The sequence below is a fragment of the Mytilus galloprovincialis genome, chromosome 4 (genome assembly GCF_965363235.1).
Source record: "Mytilus galloprovincialis chromosome 4, xbMytGall1.hap1.1, whole genome shotgun sequence".
Taxonomy (NCBI): domain Eukaryota; kingdom Metazoa; phylum Mollusca; class Bivalvia; order Mytilida; family Mytilidae; genus Mytilus; species Mytilus galloprovincialis.
Window position 1 is genome coordinate 75767507 of NC_134841.1, and position 26638 is coordinate 75794144.

General features: G+C 30.7%; 1 protein-coding gene across 1 annotated transcript in view; it reads right to left on the reverse strand.

Annotated features, from left to right (window-relative positions):
* Positions 1-1870: 1870 nt before the first annotated feature.
* The window catches only part of LOC143072965 (Kv channel-interacting protein 4-like), a 35960-nt gene continuing 11192 nt past the window's right edge, over positions 1871-26638 (reverse strand). The window contains exons 3-7 of the mRNA XM_076248152.1: positions 22512-22581; positions 19762-19832; positions 12051-12263; positions 7877-7939; positions 1871-5031 (exon numbers count right to left, since the gene is read on the reverse strand). Coding sequence (XP_076104267.1) covers positions 4984-5031; positions 7877-7939; positions 12051-12263; positions 19762-19832; positions 22512-22581 — 465 coding nt within the window. The 3' untranslated portion in view covers positions 1871-4983. The remainder of the gene's footprint in view (positions 5032-7876; positions 7940-12050; positions 12264-19761; positions 19833-22511; positions 22582-26638) is intronic.

The following is a 26638-nucleotide window of genomic DNA, read 5'->3' on the forward strand; positions in this document are numbered from 1 at the left end:
CATATGTAAATGATACAATGATAAACAAGACCAATTTTAAGACATCGAGTAAACATCTCCATAATAATTGCCAAATCCTTTTATCGTCAATTAACTTATTAATAGGATGTTTTTCATTAGAAAATCAGGACCAGTTAACCTTTCAATGAGTTAAATATTTTTTCTTTCATTGCTATGGTATTTTCTATGACTCCTTATCATTTGTCAATGATAGATTCTGACATCACCACATCATAACAACGTTCCAGACCTTCTTTTCTTATTTTGATTGTCGCATAAATATTTTCAGGTAAAATTTATAAAAAGTACAAATGATAGCCCTTTGAAAGCGTCAATAAAGAGGTACACAATTTGTTTCAATCAATATAATAGCAAATCGTGTTGATTAGCCTTTATTTCTAGATTGTGTTTTGTGTATTAATGTTTCTCTGTTTGTCTTATTTCTTTTTAAGCCATGTCGTTGTCAGTTTATTTTCAAGTTATGAGTTTGAATGTCCCTCTGGTGTCTTTTGTCCCTCTTCTAAACAATGACGAACAATTGTGTGACAGTGTTTAATATCATCCAAGTGTCTATGGCTATGGTATTCATTTGCTTACAGTTTAATTAATACAAAACTTAGTTTTCTTCGGAGTTAAAGTGCAATCCGTGTACTTTAGTTTTTTTTATGCAGATCTTGCTATTTTCGTAACGTATGTTCAAGTACGACTTAAATTATTTAAGAGGATTTTTCATGTATGTACCATACGGGGATTATGACAGTTGTTATCCATTTGTTAAATGTGTTTGAGCTTTTGATTTCGTCATTTGATTAGGGTTTTTCCGTTTTGAATTTTCCTCCAAGTCCAGTATTTTTATAATTTTACTTTTTAAGCATACTTAGCGCATACTAAATGTCTATGCTTCTGGATCAACCTTCAGAAACCAAATAATTTAAAGCAAAGAATGAATAAGAACAAAAAGAATAGATGTATGACCAAAAAATTCAGCCATAGTCACCGTTTCCTGAGGGAGTTGAAACCTTAGTATCGGTATAGTTACAAAATTTACGAATGGACCATTTTAGAATGTTTTTTTATTATCTTCGAATGTCGAAATGGGAGGAGAAAACATCCAAAGTTCAATCATAGACCTGATTCAGGAGAATAACAGACATTTAACGCATAAAAGAATAAAAACGAAAAGTCAAACCGAATTCAACAAGATTACATGCAGAAAACTAAAAAATTAAAAACCACGGTCCCACAAAAAAACCTGAAATACTTATGTGCTTTGGAAGAGTAAGCAGTTCCTACTACACTAGTGCATTCAAACATCTGTTTAATGGCAAGTAAAAATTCGTTCAGAAATCAAATTCAGTTCTGTCACAATACTAAGACAAAAGATGTGCTAGAAAGCTTATCATGAAAATTGACATGAAGTACATCTCGTGGCTTCGTCTGCTATGAAATATCTAGCAAATTGCCAATCTATTATATTATTTGCCCTAATCAGTTTTATTTATTTTTACGATAAGCTTTCACCATGTTCACAATCATGGTTGGTAAAAGAGATCTAAGCGTACACGTCAATAAAACGAAGATCACCCAACATAAAGCTGCATTAATATATATCTAACAGATGGAATTCCAGAAGGAAAGAGAATCACTGTCAAATGAATCCATCCGATAGCCTACAAATCCCTGTACAAATTCATATAGAAATCATTAACTGTGAAAACAAAGCTATACTTTCATTCTCCCAATAATACTCAGAGTAGTCTCTCTTTCCTTATCAATTGAACTTAAATGACATTTCACTTTAATACATGTATATTCAATAATACGATATTCACATTGGGATCAAAACAGAAAATATAATAAAATAATTAAACACATAAAAAGTTACTTTAATAAATGACTGAAAATATATAATATCAATTAAACAACAAAACGAACATCTGGTCCTTTGTTGGAAGAAGTATTAAAATGTATATGCTTAAAAATGGTATCAACTTACAAGCAACTATTTAAACTAACATAGAAAAACATGAATTGGTGTATTCACTTATAATGATACGTAACAAAAACATGACGTTCAAACATTGGGTTTTTTTCTGACTGCAATTTCATCCGTTACTCTTTTCTGTTGAATATGTCAAAGAAATTAAAATTTCAGCAACAAACCTACAAAGTTTTAAATGGAAAAAATCTTTGCACAATATATTGAATGATACAAAGGTTGTTTTGTTTTTCTGTGTACAAAACAATGTTTCATACTCAATTAAGAATGACACAAAAGCAATAGTAATTTAAAGATGTTCAGATCTCGTAAATTTATTTTTCGAATTTACAAATCAAGATAAAAAAAGACACTTATAACTGAGATAATCGCATAAAATTCAATAGGATGCGAGCGGAGTTTGTCTTGTGGATAAACGTATCCTTCTTTGTATGCATCACCCGCTTTGACAGTCCACACTCAATAAAAGTTTCTCAATAGGAAATACAAGACAATCAGTAAAGTATAGATGGTGTGACTTTTCTTGTATCTAAGAAAATTAATACCACGAAGGCATGTTGCCTTTAAGATAATTTACACGATACATTGTAACAGCCAGTCAAGTTGTGATAGTGACTCTTCAACTTATACAGTAGTCTGTTTCATTCTTTCGTCATCGTGGCACTGCTGTATCAGTTTTGCGTACGGAATACCCATGTTGATTGAGTCCGTAAAATGTTAACATGCACTGGTGTAACGTATAAATCTATATATATGTAAATACCTTTCGATTGGGCATAGGATATGTTACTGCGGAGAACTTTGAAGTGGCCAATAGCTGAAATCGTTTGTTTATAAAGGTGTATATGGGTATGAAGAAAATACATTCTCATGGAGTCATTATTCATCGGATAGAATGTTTCTCATTAGTTGTCAAAGGTACCAGGCTCATTTCTAACTTATAGTGTCAACATTTGTCTTAGCATACTTTTCCTTATTTTGACATTTCCAAATACAAGCAATTATGAGTGTCAAGGTGTTGTTGCTAACAAGTCAATTGATATGTCATTTCCTAATATGTAACCACATAATAGTACATGTGCATATTATAATAATGCTTCTGACATAAATATCTATAAAATGTTAAATTTCTTGATTTTTGTACTTTTAGTTTTATTTCACATGTGTGATAATTATTTTGTTTTATAGAGTTGGTAGCTTAAACGATATGTGATTACTTTTTGTCTATGATCTATAAAAAACGTAATATTTCTCTGATAAAAATACTAATCAAATTCACACCACAAGTATTTATTATCATATACAAATATTAGTCATACCGCATAATTACTGGTTTATTGGCATTTTGATTTAGAATGTTTTCGTTTTTCTTTATCAATTTTATACTGTTTAAAAATAAAAAATAATAAAACTAAGTTCGAATATACTCATGTGACTTAATAGCATACATATATTGTGTAAAGTCATAAAGCAATTGCTAGTTTTAGCTTCTTTTTTTAATAGATATTTGTGTATTCCAAAAATTTCCTGTTTATAATTTCCTCAGTTGCCCAGGATGCAAACTTAGGATTCCCGTATACATTTAAAACCCACTGTACGGGAAGCAGGAGGCTGAACAAGTGCACTGTGTTACCAGAAAAAGTAGTACATGTATAATAATACTTATATTCTTTTATATGACAATGAATGAAAAAGAACATCTTTCTATAAGGCTACGGTTGAATGACATAAACAATGCAAATTCCAAATATTGTTTCTTCTTCTAAAGTATCCCTTATATATGTATATTGGAAACACCAAGCAGGTTGGTCGTTGCATACAATTAATTATTATGACATTGATACTCTATATAGTGTATAACGCTCTGTCAACATTGAAATTTTTCTAAGACATAACATGTTTATGGCTTTGTATTATAGTGTGTTTTTTTTTTTTTTTTTTTTTTTTTATCCAAAACACAAAACATAATGTTATGTTTTCATATGAAGACCATATGATTCACCATTTGAAAACTACTGGTTGTTTTGAAAATATTCTAATAAACGACAAAAAAAATCACTTGATTATTGAATTTCAAAAGGTTTTAAAGCATTTAAGTATGTGTTAATTGTGCAAAAATCCTCAAATGTTCACTGATAGACTACATAAATCAAACCTTAGGAAATATTCGATTTCTACTTAACATTGAAACTTTTATAAAGCTTCAAATTACTTTGCTTTTAACTAATCCCGTTGGAGAGATTGAAGGAAGTTTGCAATCAAGTGTTCGGGTATCGTAGGTTTGATCATTATTGACACGACACACGTTCGCAAAAGAGCAAACTATTAATCTACAATAATCAAGATTTGTATTTCATAGCACATAATTGTTTAACAGAATACACAAAAAGAAATAACAGATATAAAATTATTTCAGATGACGTATAATTACACGTGAAACACTTATCTTGAAGCGTTTTATGGTTTTAAGTTAAAACAAGAAAAAAATAAACTTCAGTTTGAAATACAGTAGTCATTATTTAAAATTACCCCAAATAACGTTTGAATACATGAAAACTTGTGTATTCAAAATAAACAATCATTATTAACAACAATACACAAGGCTAGAGGAAGACAGATAATTGTAAGGTTAAAACGGATAACAGCAATCATAGGCAAAATACTGGAATATATTTAAAGTCAACATTTCAGCAGAATATAGCACGTGACTTGGTCAAACAACGTTTTAAATCCAGCAGATAAATTTCTTCTTTGACATAACATTCAATTACACTAATATATATCGACGTTGAAGGTGTATCGTATCCTGTTATAACCTGTGCTCCATAGCCTGATAGAATGATAAATAATATGACGATACTGTCAATCGTATATAAAATGTAATAAAATCTGTAGAGGTTAACATTAACGATCATTAACATTAAAAATATTTCCAATCTGTACACGTGACTTCCAAGGATAAGATGAACACACTTTCTCTTCGGTTACAGAACAGTGTCAAACATCGACATTCCTTTTGTTATATTTTCATCCTGAATAACAAAGGAAACAAACCATAAAAGAAATGATAATTAAATCTTGCCTAAATAATATGTGACATCGTTTTAAATGTCATCACAAAAATTGTCTTTTCTGATTCGTAAAACAAGCACACAACCTAGACATAATAAAGTCCGAAAAACGTCAAAATATTGTAATTTCAGAGATTTTTTAGGGATACCTGCCTGTTGCTCCTGGTAAGAATTCGAATTTTTTATGTCTATTTTCACGCATTTGTTTGTTTTTACCGGGAAAATCCACACTAAAATTTACGAAAAGAGACGATTTTTAGTTCCCTATTGTTAATTTTCCATTTTTAGATGGTGATGTTCCTTTGGCACCATCTTACGGTGTTTATATTTCACAATTGTTCGCTATGCCTGTGTCTGTTGTGACGTTTATGATTTTAACGAACGCAACCTATGTATTACTGGTAAATTATTAAACCAGGGATATCGTTCCAATAAATTACTTAAAACCTTCACTAAATTTTTCCATAGATATAAAGATTTGGTTTTGAAGTTTGGTTGTACCTGTAGAAAACTTATTTCAAACGGGATAGCACATCCTCATTTTTACGGAAATGTTGTTAACCGTGCCCGGAAATTTAGAAATGATCCATGTAAACTTGTTGCTCCTTTAAATAAACTTATTCTAAAAGGTTACCTATTCAACACTGTAATAAGATCATTGACTATTGTTTTCATTGGTATAAATATTGATTTTGTTATCAGTAAATTAAAAGCCAACTATTATTACTAGTATGTTATATACATATACATATTCATGGATCTACAATCTGTCGATACCTATAACTTGGCATTGCACAAGGTCATGTTTTTCTCTGGCTGTTTATGGCGTCTTTACACTAAATCCGTTGGATGTTGGATGTGTACGGATTGATAGTTTAGTCTTAGATGCATGATTTTTTTTATTAGTTGTTAGTGGTTTTGAACTAGCTGTCAGATAACTTCGAGTACTCTCAGATCTGTTCATTTGTCTTTTTGTGTCGGGATGTATAAGTATTTTTGTCCATCTGATGAGTTAAGCCGTTTTCAACTGATTTTTATAGATCTTTCTTATGTTGTACTGTTATACCACTGTCCCAGGTTAGGGGAGGGTTGGGATCCCGCTAGCATGTTTAACCCCGCCACATCATTTATGTATGTGCCTTTCCTAAGTCAGGAGCCTGTAATTCAGTGGTTGTCGTTTGTTTATGTGTTACATATTTGTTTTTCCTTCATCTTTTTTACATAAATAAGGCCGTTAGTTTTCTCGTTTGAATTGTTTTACATTGTCTTATCGGGGCCTTTTATAGCTGACTATGCGGTATGGGCTTTGCTCCTTGTTAAAGGCCGGACGGTGACCTATAGTTGTTAATGTCTGTGTCATTTTGTTTTTTTGTGGATAGTTGTCTCATTGGCAATCATACCACATCTTCTTTTTTATATTATATCATTTTCTTAAGTTACTTCTATGTAACATGATAAACAAAAAATAAACAACAAGATTACGAACAAAAGTGCAATACAAACAATATTTTTCTGCTGATTAGATATTTTAGTTTTAGTTTCTTTCCTTTGTTACTTACACGATAAAGTGTTATACATTTTTGTGGCGTCAAAACTGAACTACTTTTTAGTTGTTTTAAACATTCCCTTGGTACAGCTTCGATGGCATATACTAAGTGCTGGAAGTTTATTGCATTAAGTGGTCATGTTTTCAAATGTCAAAAGACATTGAACTATTGTATATTTCCCCATAGAATGTAGATGATACATAAAGTGCTTCAATCTATAGTGTATGACCGATTTTAACTATCTATAATGACCTTGTTTTCCTATGTAAAGCCATGGATATTATTTGACTGATACTTATTGTAAACGTCACAGATTAAGCTGTATATTATAACTGTAAACTAGAAAGTGTATGCAACAAATACCATTCGGTTGGTTTAACAGACCAGTTTCAATCAATTTAAAATTAAAAATACAAAAATACTTAAATTCGAGGAAATGTAAATCGGAAAGTCTCTAATCAAATGGCAAAATCAAAATCTCAAACACATCAAACGAATGGATAACAATTTTCATATTCCTGACATGGTACAGGCATTTTATTATGTAGAAAGTTGTTGATTATACCTGGTTTTATAGCTAGCTACAATTCTCACTTGTTTGACAGTCGCATCAAATTCCATTATTTAGACACCGATGTGTGAGCAGAGCAAACAGACATTATAGGTTAAAAAAAAATGCCCAAAATAGGGGAACAGCAGTAAACATTGTGTCGTAATCTTAACCACTATAAAAACAAAGAAATATGTCACAAAAAAGCACGAAATCAAAATATCATAAGAGCTGCAATTCTCATTCTTTTCTTTTCCGACATACCCAATAGCGATTCGTAATCGACGTTTTTGAAATTTGTAGAGTTCCTCAAATAGTTAAAGGATATTTATCTTACAATGGTCTCGTGTTTTTAATACTTTTATTAGCTTCAGTTTTTATTAGGATGACATTGTTTTAGATGTTACGTTCAAATGCTACTAAATGAGATAATGAGCGGCAAATAGAATAAACCATTGTTTGACCTGGCGAAAACGAGCGAGTCCCTGAAATGTAGGAAAAGCAAGTTTTTACAAAACCACCAAGGTGTTTTAGTATATCAAACTATCAAATTATGCATCAGTAGAAGGTCAATCGGAAAAAAACTCTGAAAATGTTATAAAAAAATATGATTTTTGGTTGTCTGTGTATGTTCATGGATATTAAAAATGGTTTTCTTGATTATGTTTAATCTTTTTGTTTCATGCAAATGAAAATTTGAATACATTACTTTTCGACAGCTATCCATAAATTCGTCCAACGATATAACTCCATCTTTATTTAAATCCATTTTCTGCAACAACAAATTTAAAAATAAAAAAGATGAACTAAAATAGTGTTTGTACTGAATGTAAAAAATAAATGGGAAACCATAAGAAATAAAAGATGACACCATAACCAAACAAATACCGACGAAAATATGGGGATCATTAAAATTGAATATTAAACGTCAATAGCACTATAAAAAATCAAGAATAAATTAGATACTCCAAAATATTCAAATAAAACCATTGAGTGTTTACAAAAACAGAATGAAACTTTTTATCTGTCATAATATGGTAACAATGGTTGATATGAACTATCATTGATACGGTCATCATCATAAACTAACTGTTGACCAAATATCTAAGGATTTTCTACCGAGGAATAGATTGCCTAAGCTGTATTTGGAAAAATTTTAAGACACTTTTGGTCCTAAATGCTCCCAACTTCGTACTTTATAAGGGTTTTTTTACTTTTTTGATTCGAGCGTTACTGATGAGTCTTTTGTAGACGAAACGCAAATCTGGCATATAAGATTTCTTTCCTTGGACATTTGATGAGTTTATCCACCAATGAGGACACATTTTCCGCCATTTGGAAGATTATGCAAAAGTGTTTTAAAATGTAGCAGTTTTGAACATGATCTATCAATTTTTCAATTTTAATTAAATTGAACACGGTTAAAAGTATCTGAGGAAATACACAAATGTTATCATTTGAAATAACCAAGAAGTGAATAACGATACAATATTGATAGTCAAAACAGAAAAGTCATAATCCTCTAAGAACTTTAACAGATCATATGAAAGGGACTACAAGTTTGAGAAAGGATTTGACATTTGGCTAGCATTGAAAATAACCAGGAAGAGAATTACGATACAATCTTGATACTTAAAACAGAAAGGTCATAACCCTCCAAGATATCTAACAGAACATATGAAGGGGACTACAAGTTTGAGAAAGAAATTGAAATTTTGCTATCAAATATAGAAAAACTGCACTTCTTCGTGATTGGAAAAACAAACACTACAGTGAGCTATATGGGGGAAATAAAACTCCAGTTCCAAGATAAGAAAACATGTACTATAAATCTAGCGATATAATCAATGACTAAATGCATTGCAGTATCAATAAATATGCGTTTTCAAATAATGAATCATTAAGCAATGTGTTGTAATTACCAGACGCTGATGTGAGTTTTTGATTATTCAGTTTGCTTTAATTAAGAATACAACCTACACTATTTCTGTCACTATAAACATTTTTGTTTATTTAAAACAATGGAGGTATCTTGCAACAGATCTGGAATTTTAATGATTTTAGCACTTATCTCGCCACTTTAACTGCTACTATGATAAGCATACTGAATTATCTCCCCTGAAGAAATTCTTCAACAAAGAAAAATTAAACAAAGATATAGATTCACGTAATGTAAATGTTTTGATTCTATGTATAAATCTATGTATCAATATTATAAATTTAACATTGTAATAAGATATTGGAATGTTGATTAACATTGATATATTTTGATATATTAAATCAAAACTAATACGTAGTGTTATGAACATTTATGTTCTTACATCCTGTCGATGCTTATTTCCAATGCGTTATGCCATAGTCTTTTTACCGCGTTTAATAACGTTTTTTCACTAAATCTATTGGATGTGATTGACTAATAACCATGGCAGAAAGTAGTGGTTTTATTTTTTTATAATTTGCTCTGAAATATATCAAAGGTTTTAACGCTCACAAACATCTAAACCCTACCACAGTGTTACCCGTCTCCAGTTAGGGCCTGTAATTCAAAGTTTTGTTGTGCTTTCTGCCATATTATTTCTATTATTATATAAGTAATTATCAAGGCCAACAGTTTTCACTGGAATTGTCTCATCATAGGTCTTTTTATATCCTACTATACGGCATGGTTTTATTTAATTTCGTAAGCATTATTGTGACCTATACAAAATCACTCTGGTAGATGGTCAATCCACGAGCAATCATACCATATCATCTTATTTTTTAAGTATTTTTTTAATTCAACAAATGTCAAACTACCAATCTGTTCTAGAATTATTACTAGACATGGGAGAATAAATCAATTTAGATTGTTTAAAATTACCAATGTCTACTTCAATTTTTGTGTTATGTCACTACGCTGCGATTGAAATTGATGAATATGAGAACCGGGAATACTATCACAGTTTATGCAAGGATTAAGATTTTAATTTTAATATACTGAAGACAATCTCCTTCCACTTTAATTGAGTTTGTTTTCCGCTTGATTTCCGTCAATCTTAACTGATCTGACAATGCTAGAATGAAGTTTAAAATCTTTAAGATAAGTTATCTTAATAGCTGTTAAACAAATGTCCTATATAGTTGAGGTATGCCCGTTTCCCTTATTTTAAAGTTTTGAAATTATTTGACTGTCGACCCAAATATCTGAACCTGGTTGTATTGCTAGCTAAACCTTCCGCTTATATGTCAATGAAAAAAAATCGGCTTCAATGACAAGACTACGTGACATGAATACAGTACAAACAAGCGCATTAGCTCTCAACACAGATAAAACTTAGAATAATTAATACAAAAGTACATTACAACATATAAACTTATAAATCTTGATAAACAAATTTAATCACCCAAATCTACGTCATTACGAAAAAGTCTGTTTATAACTTTTGTATTAAGATCAAATAAAACCACTACAAATGTCACGAGACGTACTCTAATTTGCAACATTTGCAACTATTCGAAAACCACTCTCGAAGGACATCTAAAAATTCAAATTGGACCTTCTACTGGTGACACACACCTTCGTAATGAAACGTTACAGTAGCATGCACTACGAACTAAACTTTACTAATTGTAACTGGAATATTCTGCAACAGTCTAAATGTTATAGACTCTAGTCTGAACCATACTAAACACTTTGAAATGAGTTTAACCAGTTCATATATAGAGGGTATGATTCACATTCGACCACGTCAGAACTTTATTCAACCAAGTCTTAGCCCCTGAAACAAGCCTTTTAGCCAAGGAAAATGAAGTTTGTATCACGTTTACTATATATTGAAGGAATGAAACAGAAAAAATAAGAATAGGTCGAGGAATGTTATGGCTTGATCAAATACGGTTCAGACTTTGTTTACTATGGTTAAGTGTATCTAAGTTATTCACACTTACAACATAAAACGTACCCAGTGAAAGTTATTCTTACACAAAGAGGTTTCGTAAAACTTTGAATACATTTTTACAGAACGATTGGGAGCTTGGCACTTGTTTATTGTTGGAGAATTGTTGGAGAAAGTTGTTTTCTGTAAATGTCAACGCATATGTTTCCTCCTGTGGAAACTTGCCGTCAATAATGTTATTATTTATGTCCCTGTTGGAATTAACAGTCTATAATTACTTTTCTCGTTTGAATTGTTTTACATTGTCATATCGGGGCCTTTTATAGCGGACAATGCGGTATAGGCTTTGCTCATTGTTGAAGGCCGTACGGTGACCTATAGTTGTAAATGTCTGTGTCATTTTGGTCTCTTGTGGACAGTTGTCTCATTGGCAATCATACCATTTCTTCTTTTTTATATATACCTTTAGTTCCATAAGGAACAAATATCGAGGAAATAATATGCAACCATAGTTTATCCATTTGTAAATGATATTATAAAGAAACATCTATTTCTTAACTTAGATAAAATCAAAGATGTGGTATGATTGCCAAAGAGACAACTCTCCACCAGAGACCAAATGATATAAATATTAACAACCATTGATTACCGTACGGCTTTCAACAAGGAGCAAATCCCATACCACATAGTCAGCTATAAAAGGTCCCGTAATAACAAATATAAAACAATGAAAAATAACGGCCTGAATATGCACAACCTACAAACGATATTTTTCAGTCAATATAGGTGAATTATGTGGTTTAAATACCATGTAAACCGATTGCATCCGAACATTTTAGAGGTCTAAATTAACTCAGGATGTAATAATGATGCTTTGCCTTTGATGGAAGTTGGTTTTTTGTTATGGATGCAGTTTACTTTTGTGCAAACAATTCCATAATCAATGATTTATAATTACTTGTTATCGTGTTAAATTTCATATTGCTCTGTGTAGAAATAACAACATACCTTGAAAACCATTTCAACATGATCTCTTGTTGTATTTTCATAAACGGAAGGTTCACAGAATCTCCCCATCAGTTCATAAATAGCAGATATAATGTTCAACATTTCTTCTCTCGTAATTAATCCATCCCCGTTAATGTCATAAAGATTGAAAGCCCATTCTAATCGTTCTGTCATGGTTCCTCTGGCTAGCACTGATAGTCCAATCACAAATTCCTGCGAATACAGAAAATATCAACAAGTATGTATTTGTGTTTTCTTAAAGCAAAAGTTAACAGCAGCTATGGGAAATCATCTGGTAAAATCTACATACGAGTCGTTAGTGGCGCTCGAATTTTTACAGTTGAAAAACAATATCAAATACAAAGATTTGATTTATCTTTGATATAAGTTTGAAATATCCGGTAAACAAAAAAATGTTTGACATTTTCATATTAAAATAATAAAATTGATACAGATTTTTATAACATTTTTAAATCTGTATTTGTTTTATAAAAACGCAAAATTAAAATGGAACTAATATGAAATATCAGTAATATACAACTATTGTTCTACTACTCCATGTCTGTTTAAAAAAGTTAAACTTCTGGTGATACATTGTTATATAATTCTTAGTTGATTTATACTCCTGAAAAAGACAAGACGACTGGTGTGGACGTTGGACAAACTAAACTTTTCGAAAAAGAAAACGGACTTATCAGAGTAAGAAATTTCATCTTCGTACCGCATGCAACAAGTTTTTCCTCTACTCTCGACAATCAAAATCAGCATACAACTTTGCATAATGCGCCTTTTTGCACAATGTTTTTTTTTTCAGATATAACATTGGATCCTCTTTTAACATACATGGCAAGATATAAACACGAAGCTGGTTAAGCTGTTTTACAGCTTTACAAAATTGTCCATATGTTCGTCTATTGTAGTTTGGTCTTTGAAAGATAGTTGTCTCATTAGCAAATATACAACATCCACATAATTTTTGAATTTTCTTAATTCCAATGTAGCTTAAATGGTCGTTCACTTGGGTTATACAATGTTAAATCTAAATACCTCATTATTTTTTTGTGTGAAACGCTTTTGCTGTAAATGAATTGATTTATTGATTGGTGTGTAAGACTAACTGCTATTTCGCGGCGAGAGTTTTTTAATCGAATGATAAAAAAGACGTGTTTTGAAAAATAGATGTAAAGACATTCATTATACTGATTTAAAACAAAATGTTTCATTTACCAGTAGAATTTATACTAAAATTAAGTGATGAAAATGTAACAGTAATGCACGCAAACGTTATGCACTGTCGGCAACATGCTCTATCGATGTAGCAAATTAAACACTGTAAGCAGACAATTTGCAAATCACATTCAATGTAAGTCTAGGAAACCTGATATACCAATGAATTTCAATAGATGCTTATATAAAATAGCATCCAATGAAAACATTTATATTCAAAAAATTCAAAGGTAAAATAAAAAAAAATACCGAACTCTAAGGAAAATTCATAAAGGATTTGAAAATTTAGAGGATTTTTGTTTCATTTTGGCTTTTTATATGGCTTTAATGTACAAAATAGTCAGATTAGTTAGCATAAACTATACAATACAGGCCGATAATCTGGATGCCTTAATAGGCATGTAGTTATTGCAGTTCAGTCTAGATCGACAGGTCCTGGACAACTTTATTGTATTAACAAAGATCAAATATCACCTATAGTTCAGGATGTGCTAACATAGGGAATTTATAAGTCTTAAAGGATGTATCTGCATTCAAGTCAAAATAAACCATTATAGGTCAAGATATGTTTTAAAAACTTAGCCTTGGCTAACACCAAACAGCAAGCTATAAAGGGCCTCAAAAATGACTAGTTTAAAACCATTCAAACGGGAAACCAAACGGTCTATTCTATATAAAATATGAGAAACTAGAAAATGACAACCACTGAACACAAGGTTCCTGAATTATGACAGGTGCAAAGATATGCTTTGTGTTTAAACGTTTTAAAAGGTACCATACTTTACCTCACTTGGCGTTGAGGTTTAAACTTATTCGGATGTGTTGCATTTTGTCGGGTTATGTAATGTATTTCGGTTGTTTCCTGTAATTAGCTAATACTTCAGTTTCATCATGTACATCTTTTGTATAGTCATTTTATAAAATTTACTGTTTGCAAAAGTATAAATTATTCTAAATAATAGGGATGTTCTGGTACATAAAAGAAAACCCTGGCCGTTTTTGGCACAACTCTGTGTGTGTGTGTGTGTGTGTGTGTGTTACATTTAAATGTTGTGTCGTTGTTCTCCTCTTATATTTAATGCGTTTCCCTCAGTTTTAGTTTGTAACCCCTATTTTGTTTTTTTGTTCATGGATTTATGAGTTTTGAACAGCGGTATACTACTGTTGCCTTTATTTACCCTTCCCTGTAACAATCGTGTAACATTTCATTAAACCATAATCCAGAATAGAATATTAGTATCCATCAAATTGTCTTATTGGGTCTTTGTATGTTAAATTGAACAAGTTATAACCTTAAGCTTCGATATAGAAGTCACACTATCCTTTTCTAAATCTATCTTTACCATTATAAATCTATCTTTACCATAAGAATATATATATGCCATAATGGAAATATAATGCATGCACAATAAAACTAGTATTTATTTCGAAATCCCTATTATATTTATATAAAAGATACGACTCCAGACTAATTAAAATTTTTATTACACAATAAAACTGGATCTTGAATCAATAAATGTCATTACATAGATTTGAAACGAGAATCAAAATTAACTCATTTTCTTAAAGAAAAATAATATTCCTATTATCAAGATGTAAACTGATGCAAATTTTATACACCTGCATTTTACGGGGTCATAACTTATGTAAAAAAAATTACACATATATGTGTACATAAGAGACATAGTTCTATATGGTAACCGTTATATATGCATCACGCAAATATACAATCACAGCTAACGCCAATGTTGCGGGAGGCTATAACGAAGTAATTAACAATTCGCAACAGAATGAAATTACACGATAAATTGTTCCACCTTAAAGGTTTCGATCAATCAAATTTTCGATTAGATGGTTAAAATTTTATTATTTTTTCTATTCTAGTTCATTTTCCCTCCAGATGTTGCATGTCTTTCTTCTTTTCCTTTAAAATTCATTCTTCAGATACTAAAACCAATATTGTATATCAAATCTTAATTACATATGCTTCAATACGGCCATCAATATTGACTAGAATCTTAATAACACCATTTACATGGTCTTTGATACCACAGAAAACCAAGTAATAAACTATTGGATCCGATGATTACCATTGACTAGTTGAATATCATGGAGTTGATGGAAGTTCTTCGACATTGGAAATTTTTATTTATAGGAAATGTCCTTTGGTCATTACGTATTGATCACCGTCGTTTTATGTTTCTCACATTATAATTGGTCTATCGATTATATCAACACTCATATAAACTAAGCTTCAGAAAACTTAGTTGTATTAGATGTGGTGTACTACATTAGTCTTTACCAAAATAATTATCTCTGTCAAGGAAGGCAGCTGGGAAAAAAATTCAAGTGACAATTAGAACAATTTATAAGCCTAAGAAATCAATAAAAAAAAGAACAAACCAAGAACGACACAAAGACAAATGAAAGTCCTGAAAACTCTTCACAGTTAAATAAAAATTTATCAAAACAACCCCCACAGCAACCGGCGATAAAAGTAACTCAGAAGTCTCAATAGTTTTATCTTCACTACTTAGTTATTACTAACTTTTCCCCGAACGAATGTAAACAAAATATGCGGAAATGCTAACCGTGCATACATCAAATTGATATACAGCTCTTCAAAAACATATTAACATAAGTGTGCATATGTTATTGGTGCTTATAAAAATTATTTCGACTACGAATATTTTGTTGTAAAAACCGACATTTTAGTTATTTTCTTAACGTGTCAGAAAATTTTAGTCATATTACATACACAAGTTTATACTAAATCCTTTAAAACCCAAAAATGGTGCCCGGCAATCTATATGTATAAAATGACGCAAAAGCTTCCTTCTGTTAAATTGTCGTGCTGAATCCATTTACAAATGCATGCACTGTTTATATCCCGTTTTACATCATTACATCATTTTCATTCTGAAGATACCGTGCAGAATGAACATATCCTTTTGTTACAGTTCAGAATTCAATATTTGTTTCTAAGAGATCGAACCATTACGTTACTATATAGCCATTAATAAGTTCATGACTGGAAAATAAATGTCATCTCGAATAAATTGTGTTTGGTTGCTTTACAGGCTAAAGTGATAAAAGCTTTTTATGTTCTTCAATTAATGCTTTTCCCTTTATCCTACATTACAGTAATTCGAGAGATTTTACCGACTTCATCGGTGGTTGTTTGTTATATAGTCTCCGAAATCAATACTTATTTGACAATTATCTGTAACAGTGTTATTTTACTCTCTATTAGAGTGAAATACAGAGGAAAAACATTGTTTTTTCCATTAATTATCTCTGCTATTCGGTATTCACTAAATATTTGGTGTTTTGTTAACTGTTCCAGAATAGGATATTTGTGCAACTTGTGTTTTCAGATGCGTATTGTTGTCTAACATCATAAAGAAGGCGTTATAACAGATAACATAATAAAAGAATCGATTTTAACTTCAATGTATCGTAGGTTTCTAAGATTTCATGTTATATATTAGACATCACTTAAAGAATAAAAATACAATGCTTTAGTTTAAAGGGGCATTTTTTAATTAGATACTAGAAATTGAAAAAGATATGATTTACTTAGTTCGAAAGTGTAATAGCGAAATAATAGTTCACCTTTAGTTTCCAGTTTGGTTCAATTTTGTCAAAATAAGCAAAGAAACATGGCCGATGAATTATTATTAACTTTAATTCGACCTCATTGAATCCGTATTAATGTGTTATTCCAACCCATTAGTTAGACATAGTTTCGCATACATTTGTCGTGTTAAGCCATTAAAAGGAAAAGAATGTCGACACTGTAGGTGAAACAATGGTTGACAATTTCGTTGAATGATTCTATCTAAACAATATCATTCTTGTTGAGGTAAAAAAAAAAAAAGAAGATTAACCTATCTAGATGCCATGTAACTTACTATCGGATTGACCTCTGAAAACCTCAAATTGCCATATAAGCAATAAAACATAAATATAGATATAAATAATTATATATCAGACTCATGCATTTGGAAATTTCTAGGTCTGTTTAATTTCATACTAGATTTGAAAAATATGTGAATCATCGTATTTACCTAATCAGAATAATTTGCTGTGGATCGAATCAGACAATCAAATGATTTACCTTTGTTTCACTTTCAATGTTGACATTCTTTTCCTTCAAATAATAGAACGCACAACGCATGCGATATCCATCTCTAGCAAAGGGGTTGATTGAAGTTCACATGAATATAAATTCAATAAGGTCGAGTTATTCACTTGCAAGTGAATATTTCATCATCAATGTTTCTTAGACAAAATACTGGCTGTTAAAACGATTTATTATTTCACTATTTTCTTTTCATTAATGATTGAACAAAAAAATCATATTATATATTTTTTATATATCTAGCTCGTTTCCCTTTAAACAAAACATACAAACACACTAAATATGCCATACAGTTTGACTTCATTTTAAACATAACAATCATTATCATGCAACACTATTTATGTTTGGTTTTTTTTTTTTTGTACTGCTTTATATTTTGAACCAAGTTATTATCAAGGTCATATGTATGACTAAAGTTCAAATATCACCACCAAAAACCCTTTTTACAAAAGGATTCTGAAATATTGTTTTAAATTTGTTTTTGAACTTAGATCATCAAACCTAAATTACGATTCGATGCTCAATTATGAAAATTCCATTTTGTCAGTATTCATCGACTTTTCTATTTTGAATTTATTTTGGAATTCGATAACACAAAGTCTAACACAACTGTGACATCATTCATTCTAAATATGTTTTACTTTTTATTTAGCAGCAAGTTCGTGAAAGGTAAAATCAGTAAATCAATTAATAACTCATTCAGGTTTACGAGACATAGCCAATTCAATTCCGGTTTCATTTATTTTATTTCTTATCGTTTTCTGATCGTCTATAAAACTCAGCTATCTCTTATGAAGATACTAAATGTACTATGTTCAATATTTGTTCAAAGTGGATCCAGAATAAAAATGATAAGCTAATCACATTAATGTTTCTAAAAGAACGAAAAAGAAAATCGAAGCATGCAACGTTTTGATAAAATATTTGTCAAATTTCAAGGAAGAATGCTCTACATTTTTAACAGAACATTTGCAATTATCTCCTATTTTCTATCATACATGAAGTAAATCTCTTCTTTATTACCGCAGCTTATTGTAATTGTCTCCGTATTATCGGATTGTCTGTACAGTAATTGGAAACACATCATCTATAAGAGGAAAACAACGGAACGACAGGAACACTCATTTGCAACAAAAACAAGCGGCAACATACATAGAAGGGGACTATCTGATGAAAACTCCCATATTCCTGACTTTGTACACGACATGTTATGAAAAATGGTGTGCTGAACCTGGTTTAAATTGTTTTGAGGGTTGCCAAGTTTCATTTGTCGTTATGAATGTTCTGGTATTTGTAAACTCCCTATTAGGAAGAAAAAATTTGGAAACATACATTATTTTGATATATATGCACGGAAATAAGACTGATTGATTGATTGATGGATTTTTCATTTTCAACGTCCGCTTGCGTTGGAGTATTTTAAAAATAATTATAAGTTACACGTGAATATTTACTAGATGTGTTAAGGTGTTGAAATTGATTCGTAAAATATTGTTGATTGCTGTCGATGCTCTGTAAATCAAAATCATAGACAAGCGATCTGTCAGTAAAATATGGCACGTGTTGAATTTAGTTTTTTTAATATCAGGAAAATGTGTTAGCACACGATAATAATAGAATTGAACTTTTACCACCTTTTGATTTGTATCGCTCTTTACAAGCAGAATTGAAAAAAAGCATGTTTGATCATACCAAAAATTAAACTGCTTACTCAACAAAAAATAATTGAATCTTTGGCAAAATAAACTTTCTCATTTTTCAACTTTTGTAAGACTTACGAAGTTATTCTGTCGAAGAATGTATTTTGTTCATCTAAACTATAACATTATATCAAATATATCAGAAATTGGATTTGAGATTCTGATTAAAAACAATGTTGATATAGTATTGCAATGTATCTGAATACAAATGCAATTCCGCTTTTCATACGATGTTCTGCTTATTACTTATATAACACACAGTATTACATCAAATATTATGGAAATCTTATAAGATTTTCAAATTCATTTTCTCATACTTATCGTTCAAATCAAATGGTTGAAGGTCATATATAAATATTTAGATGATTATCAATATCATAAGCTAATGATGTATTATTATACTTGAGTTAATGTAGCAAGCACTCTTCTATTGTACATTTGTATATTGCATTTTTTCAGACGTGTACATAATCCTTGTTAAATTTCACAATCATGTGGGCATCAAATATAGCAAACTGTCGCGATACTAATCAATTCAAAATGAAATCAACTTCAATTATATAAGTCGTTTTGTGTCGTTTTATTTCCTACAAATTTTCAGATAAAGTTCATTTAAATATCATTTTTTCATAATACTTACTTCAAAACTTAATGTCCCGTTTCCATCATGGTCAAACGTGTTAAACACATAATGTGCATACGAATCAGAATCTACAAAAGTCATTTTATATAATAATTATTTTAGTTTAAAAAGACAAGATTTATGTAATACATAATGCAACAACAAGCAAATAAATGAATGTATGTAATTATTATCGTTTGTTACTGTGAAATCATTAATGATTCATCCTTGCTACTGAAGAAAAGTGAATGTGTTTTCCAAAATGATAGAAAACAATAGCCAAATTAGACGTATTACCGGTTTGTACTAACATGGGCAACACGACGTTGCGACTTGTGAACCAGGATCTGCTTACGTTTCCAGAGCACCTCAGATCACCCAGTTTTGGTATGATTAGTGTTGTTCAGTGTTATCTTAATATACTGTGTTTTGTGTATAATAGTTTTTCCATTTTTTTCTTTTTTAGTTATGTGGTTGTCTGGTTTTTTTTCAACTTAGGAGATTGAGTGTTCCTTTGGTTCTTTTCGACTCTCTTTTATTGTTCACTAGATAGAAGGAGAAGGGTTAATTTGCCCTAATATTTTTAAAATGGTTTTTTTTATCAAGGCTGAATACTACCGAAGAAAATATTAAAAAATGAACACTTTTTAATTGGCATGAGTTTAAAGTCCATTCAACAGGAAATCTCAAAAGCCGAATGTGTTAAAGCCAGGATTGTATAAGAACCAAAACAGTTGAGAAGCTATGCGACTAAAAAGGACAGCAAGTTGTCGCAAAATCATTCTAGGGGTAACTTTGTCTTGAGGAGTTGAAACCATAATTTCATTGAAATAGTTGTGATTTTAAAATTGATACAAAATAACTTCTTGTTGGTACCTCACAACCTCAAATTATCAATTACGAAGTTATAGTCACTAAACTGAGCATTATTCATGTTGTAACGTCATTTTGGTCAATGTTTCATAATAGTATTTAGCATAAAAATTTACTTTGGACGCCATCCCTGATCCAAAAACATTCTATGCCTAGGTAGTCAATCTTTTAGGCACATTTTGGTTACATAACATTTTGGAATGTAGTTTGTGGCCAAGGTTTTCACAAAGCTTCATATTGTGCCAAAAATTAACCTTGTCCTTTTGATTCCTTAAACTAGAGAAAGGGCAATTGAGTTTCTTCTGACAAAAAATCTATGTCATTCAGGTGGTATGCAGCAGCTTACAACAAAGATTGTAGCTATTATAATATTGGACTGATATATTAAGAATAGAGTTAACGGTTTATATACTAACTGCACACACGTCTAATTTAACGATTTTGCATTTAGTGTCCGATGTATCTTTCAAATTTATCTCCAAAAAGAGACGATATAAGGGAAGCAGAAATAATGAAACAAAACCTTGACAAAAAAAAGAAAACAATTACCGACCTCAACAAAGAAAAAAAATCAAAGACTGAGCAACACAGAATTTCTCCAAAACCAGGAGCAAATTCAGTGTCCTCGGAGAGATAAGCAATTACTAATCCACTGATGCATCCATGTATTATTTACATAAATAATTGCTGATAAAACGTACATCTCATAAACTACTGTTTCATTAGTTGTAGAACATTGTTACTGTAAATGATTGTAATAAACATAACGCACAAACACATCAAACAAAACATGTTTCAATTTGTCATCAATAATATATCCATAACCTCTTGTTGAGACGTAAAAAGAAATAGTTCTTTCAAATTTTCTTATATTCGATATCGAATTTATAACGTTATTTTCAACTAGTGCTTTGTACTTGAAAGACATTAATTGTAACTCATATCAACTTATGGCAAATCGAATATTGAAATAAAATTCTATTTATTGTTAGGTTGGTAATATTTTTAAAAACAATTCAGTCTTATTTGATGGTTATTTGCATCAAAATAGAAATATAGAAGAAATTATCACAGTCTGTTACTCTTTATAAAATGAAATCACATATCGAATCGACACATCTATCACGTTTTCAATCTTATTCTCAAGTACTAGAAACCTAATATATATAAAAACAAATCCAAACTTCATTCAAATGTTTTGGCAAAAGTTTTAATGCTTGTAATGTTAAAACATTACTTTTATAAAAGAGGTTTTGATTACTAAATATACTCATGAGTTGTATGTGTCTCCGATCGTATTATCAGCCGAGTAGTAAAACTTCGTTACTGTCACGAAAAATGGATATTTGTTTTCATACATTTTAATGTTATAAACAAAACCGTATAACATAATACCCGGAATATAATTTAGTACATCAGATGCGCGTTTAGAATATTATGAATCGGCAGCGATATGATATATATTTAGAATGAAAATTACCAGCTCCATTAAGATCTTCAGGAAATAATTTCACCTTTTAGCGACAAATTTAAGAAAAACTTCTCTAAAGCAATTTAATGTTGATACTCTTCCTGTTCTAGTTTACGTAACCGTTAATATAAATACTAATGCAACACTGAACTTTATATAAAAAGAAATTTTACACATATTTGGTGGATTGATGATATAACTCCCAATTCTGTTATAATGTTATAAAATAAAATAAAATATTTTAGAATGAACTCTTATACTGCATTTAACCCATTGATTGGGTTTATGTATCTATTTCGTAGGGATGAATGAAGATAAAAAAAGAATCCTGAATATATTTAGAAAAACATCTTCATTTCGAGATCGTCCCTAATTTCCATTGTCAGAGTTGCTACTGTTAATGACTTAATCAATAAGAGCTCACCACCCTGTGGAAAAAACCGAGAATATATCTCTTTGAATGTATCTTCATCAACAATGCCAGTGGGACATTCCTGAAAAACACAAAATCACAATTAAATTCAATCTTTACAAATTAAAATAAACATTTAGCTTTCACACTCGTTTGTTTTTCATCGGAATTTTTATAGAATAATAAACCTGGCCAGCAGGTAAACAATCTCCCATAGTTAATGTGCTTGTGAATGTTTTATTTTTGCTATAGTGTCATATCTCGTAACAGTATAACGACATTGGTTGTGGCATATATAATGCATTTCATACATATCTGGCATAACTCTTGTTCTAACTACTGCACGACATAAAGAGACCAGTACTCAATCATACTGTATTGGTGATTATGTATAGTGTTAACTAATTGGAAAAAAAGGAATTTATTTTAGCACTTTATATTACTCCATTAATCATGAACCCTCTTTAGCTGTAATGTTCATAGCTGTCAGTAATATGTATATTCGTGTTGCCTTGACCTATTTAGCACATCAGTCACCTGATTTTCATTTCGTTAATCCATTTGGGAATTCATAAAATGGTTGAAATCTTTATAACATATTAATATTTTGTGTAAATCTAAGGTTAATCCCTATTTAAAACAGAAAAACTCTTCAAATGGAAAAGATAGATAATAAATGTATCAATTTATTCCTCAGAATCAATACACGCACGCAAAACTTTCAACGGGGCCATAAAACTGTCACATAACTGCATGTTTAAGACGGTTCTTAGCACTGAACGGAATAATTTGGTAGATGTCAAATTCCGTACATCTATGAATTCACGAACAAAGTTCAGGAATAATATCAAGAAATTTACAGTTTAAGAAGAAGTAACAGGACATAATAACGACATTACCTAAAATTGCATATTGGGAAAGGGTATTATATATTTGCAAATTTAACTGGGCTAACTTGCTTCAATATATCTGCTAGCTTACTCACTGATGAGTCTAATGTAGACGAAACGCGCGTCTGGCGTACTAAATTATAATCCTGGTACTTTTGATAACTATTTACTTTGTAGGACTAAATAGGCCTTCATTTTAATTTAATGTTAAGTATGCAAATCTTGAAAAATCATCAAATTAGATTTTTCCCAGTATTATCATTATGTTCATCGTAGAGAACAATATTTACTCAATTTATAATAAAAATATTTTTTTCTGTCTATTTCGTTTCATCAAAGGTGACAGGAACATTAAGATTTGTTGTCTTTAAATTTCGATCTGTAACTTCATGTTTGAGGGTACAATATCGACCAAGATAAAAAAAAAAAAAAAAAGGATCCCAGTTACAGTATACAAATTCAGTACCCATTAAGAAAGTTTCTTAATACATACATCTACCATCTTTTAAATGAGATATTATTTAGGAATGACAATCAGGTAAAATTCCTGATGAAGGTAAATCCAGAAAAGCGCTTCGGACGCAAGAAATTATTAACCGTGTTGTTTTCAATTTTTTAAGGAATTCTCGTAGAAACGAAAATGGCGCGGTTAAGGTATCTGAATGTAATTGAAATTTGGCATTCACAAATAGGGAATGATAACTCTGCCTTCAATTAAGATAAAATTGCACCGCAGTAATAAGTAAAAGATTGGGTTCCTGTTCCAAATGTAATATTTTGACTCATCTGACATACTCTACTTGTTATGTATATTTACTGAGGAATTATATAATTAAAAAAAATCGGTAAATATTGCATTTCATTTTTCATAGAAATCATCATAAGAATAGTTGACACAATACTAAAAAAATGAGGTATAATGACTGATACAAAATATTGCCCTCCATTTTTTTGTTTACATTGTGTTTATGGCGTTTTCCATGTAAATGTCTATATTCCTGTGTGGTTTGGGTTACAAGTTTGAGTGGTAATTAAAAGAGCAGTCATTTCCAATAAGTCCGGATATCTGATAATACATAAATATGAAAAATCAATATTCAATTATAATCTGTAAATACAGATCAATTATGTGCTGCAAAAGAAACAAAGGCTACGTATACTATAAATAAAATAATAGACAGAAGGAAAAGAAAGAAAATAAAATGATAGACAGAAAGAAAAGAAAGAAAATAAAATGAGTAAAGCAGAACTCAAGTGCAGTTGTGTTTTCAAATCCCAGGCATAGATTATCTTAGCTGTATTTGAGACTTCTTTTTTTTTTTTTTGGCATCAATGATCCACAATGCTCTTCAACTTTATACTTTGGTTTTTAACTACAGTCAAATATGGCATCAATGGTCCACAATGCTCTTCAAATTTATATTTGGGTTTTTAACTACAGACAAATATACTTAAGAGACCATCTGTATTAAGCAAAAACCTGTGTTATAAGACAATTAATTTAAGCTCCATTTGTAGTGCTTTTCATAGTGATTAAACCTGTATTAAAAGACCACCTGTCTAAAGAGACCACTTTTTTGCTCTCCCTTGGTGGTCTCTTTAAACTTGTTTTTATTTTGATCTCAGCGTCACTGATGAGTTTTATGTAGACTAAACGCGTCTGGTATATCAAATTATAAGCCTGGTACATTTGATAACTATTTGTAAGATTTGTTAAAAATAAAAACCATTCGGATTCAAGATCTGGACGGTTTTATGTCTTCTGAACTGAGATTATGTAAAGTTATTGATTTTGGCATTAAAACTTTACAGCTAATACACCACTGTCGGTAATGAAAGTTTGTATAGAAGTAATTTATCTTCGTCAATTTATTAAGTTGGTCGAAATCATGGGAGTGCTCTACGATACTTTTCAGTTAGTTGGAGAAATTCCGTCATGCAAATAAGATTACTTTCCTAGATGTTGCTAAATGAATGTCTAAACTGATGTCTTAGCTTACACTTTTAATCCCTGTCTAACTTTTTAAATTCTAGAATGTCTATAAATAAGTATCTTAATGGAAATCAAATGAACAGCATCTAAATTGATTATATGTATATATTGATTATTCAATATTTTTTTTAACAAGACTAAATCAAGTATTTTTATTTGTGTCAGCTTGTTAAAATTTGTGATCAGGCCAGTTTGGTGTGAAATACTTCAACGATATTTGGTGTTTAGATACATTAGTATTGGCACATCTCATTTCTATAGAGAGTATTTTGCCCTAGCTGTTCTCTCGTTCATGGTCAAATTATTTGAATAAATTTTCACTTTGCATTTTACTAACGAAATTTCATATAAGGGGATTATGTCTCTGTGTCAACAATCTACGAACAGAATGGATCAGAAAAGACTGCACAAAAATGTTTACGTTTTCAATCATAATCAGTCATTTTTTTCGAAGTGCAATAAGGAGTTTTTTTTCTAGAAACAAGTACTGCCATCAAATGGCTTTGCTAAACGTTAAAATTTTCCTTAAAATATGACTGAAAAGAGCTTCATTTACTACATGTGAAAAGGTATTATGGTACTGAATTTACATCTAGGCCAGTTTGATCTCTGGGGGAAAGTTAAACAAGAAAACTCCGGTTGTTTCTTTCATTTTGTATTGCTCAACTTTTTCAAAAGATTAAGTTATCAAGACGAGCTTCGTTTTTTAACTTTTGGACATTGTGTTGTCTTTCTACCACTAGCGGATGTTTTTATCTAAACGCAAAGAGCGTTATTAATGTCATATTTAGATGGTAATCAGATGTTTAAGATTGAGCAAGTGAAAGTGGTGTTCTAATTCAGATTTGTACTACTATAACAGTTTTAAATTAGTTGTTGGAGGTAAAGATATTACGGCATGGGTTTGCTTTGTTTCTTTGTTTCTTGTTGAAAGCTGTATGGGGACCTGTTATAGTTGCCTGCGACCAAGTCATTTTGTCTCTGGTGGATCGTTGACCAATTTGCAATCATACTGCAGCACCTTATTAATTATTGCTGTACCATAAATGTGTGTAGATATAAGAAGATGTGTTATGATTGCCAATGAGACAACTCTTCACCCAAGCACCAATTAGTAAAAGTAAACCATTATAGGTCAATGTACGGCTTTAAACACGGAGCCTTGGCTCACACCGACGAGGTGTCCGGCGAGGGAAGAACAAAAAATTTGCGAAAGCAAATTTACAGATCTAACATTGTTGGGTTGATGTTTAGAC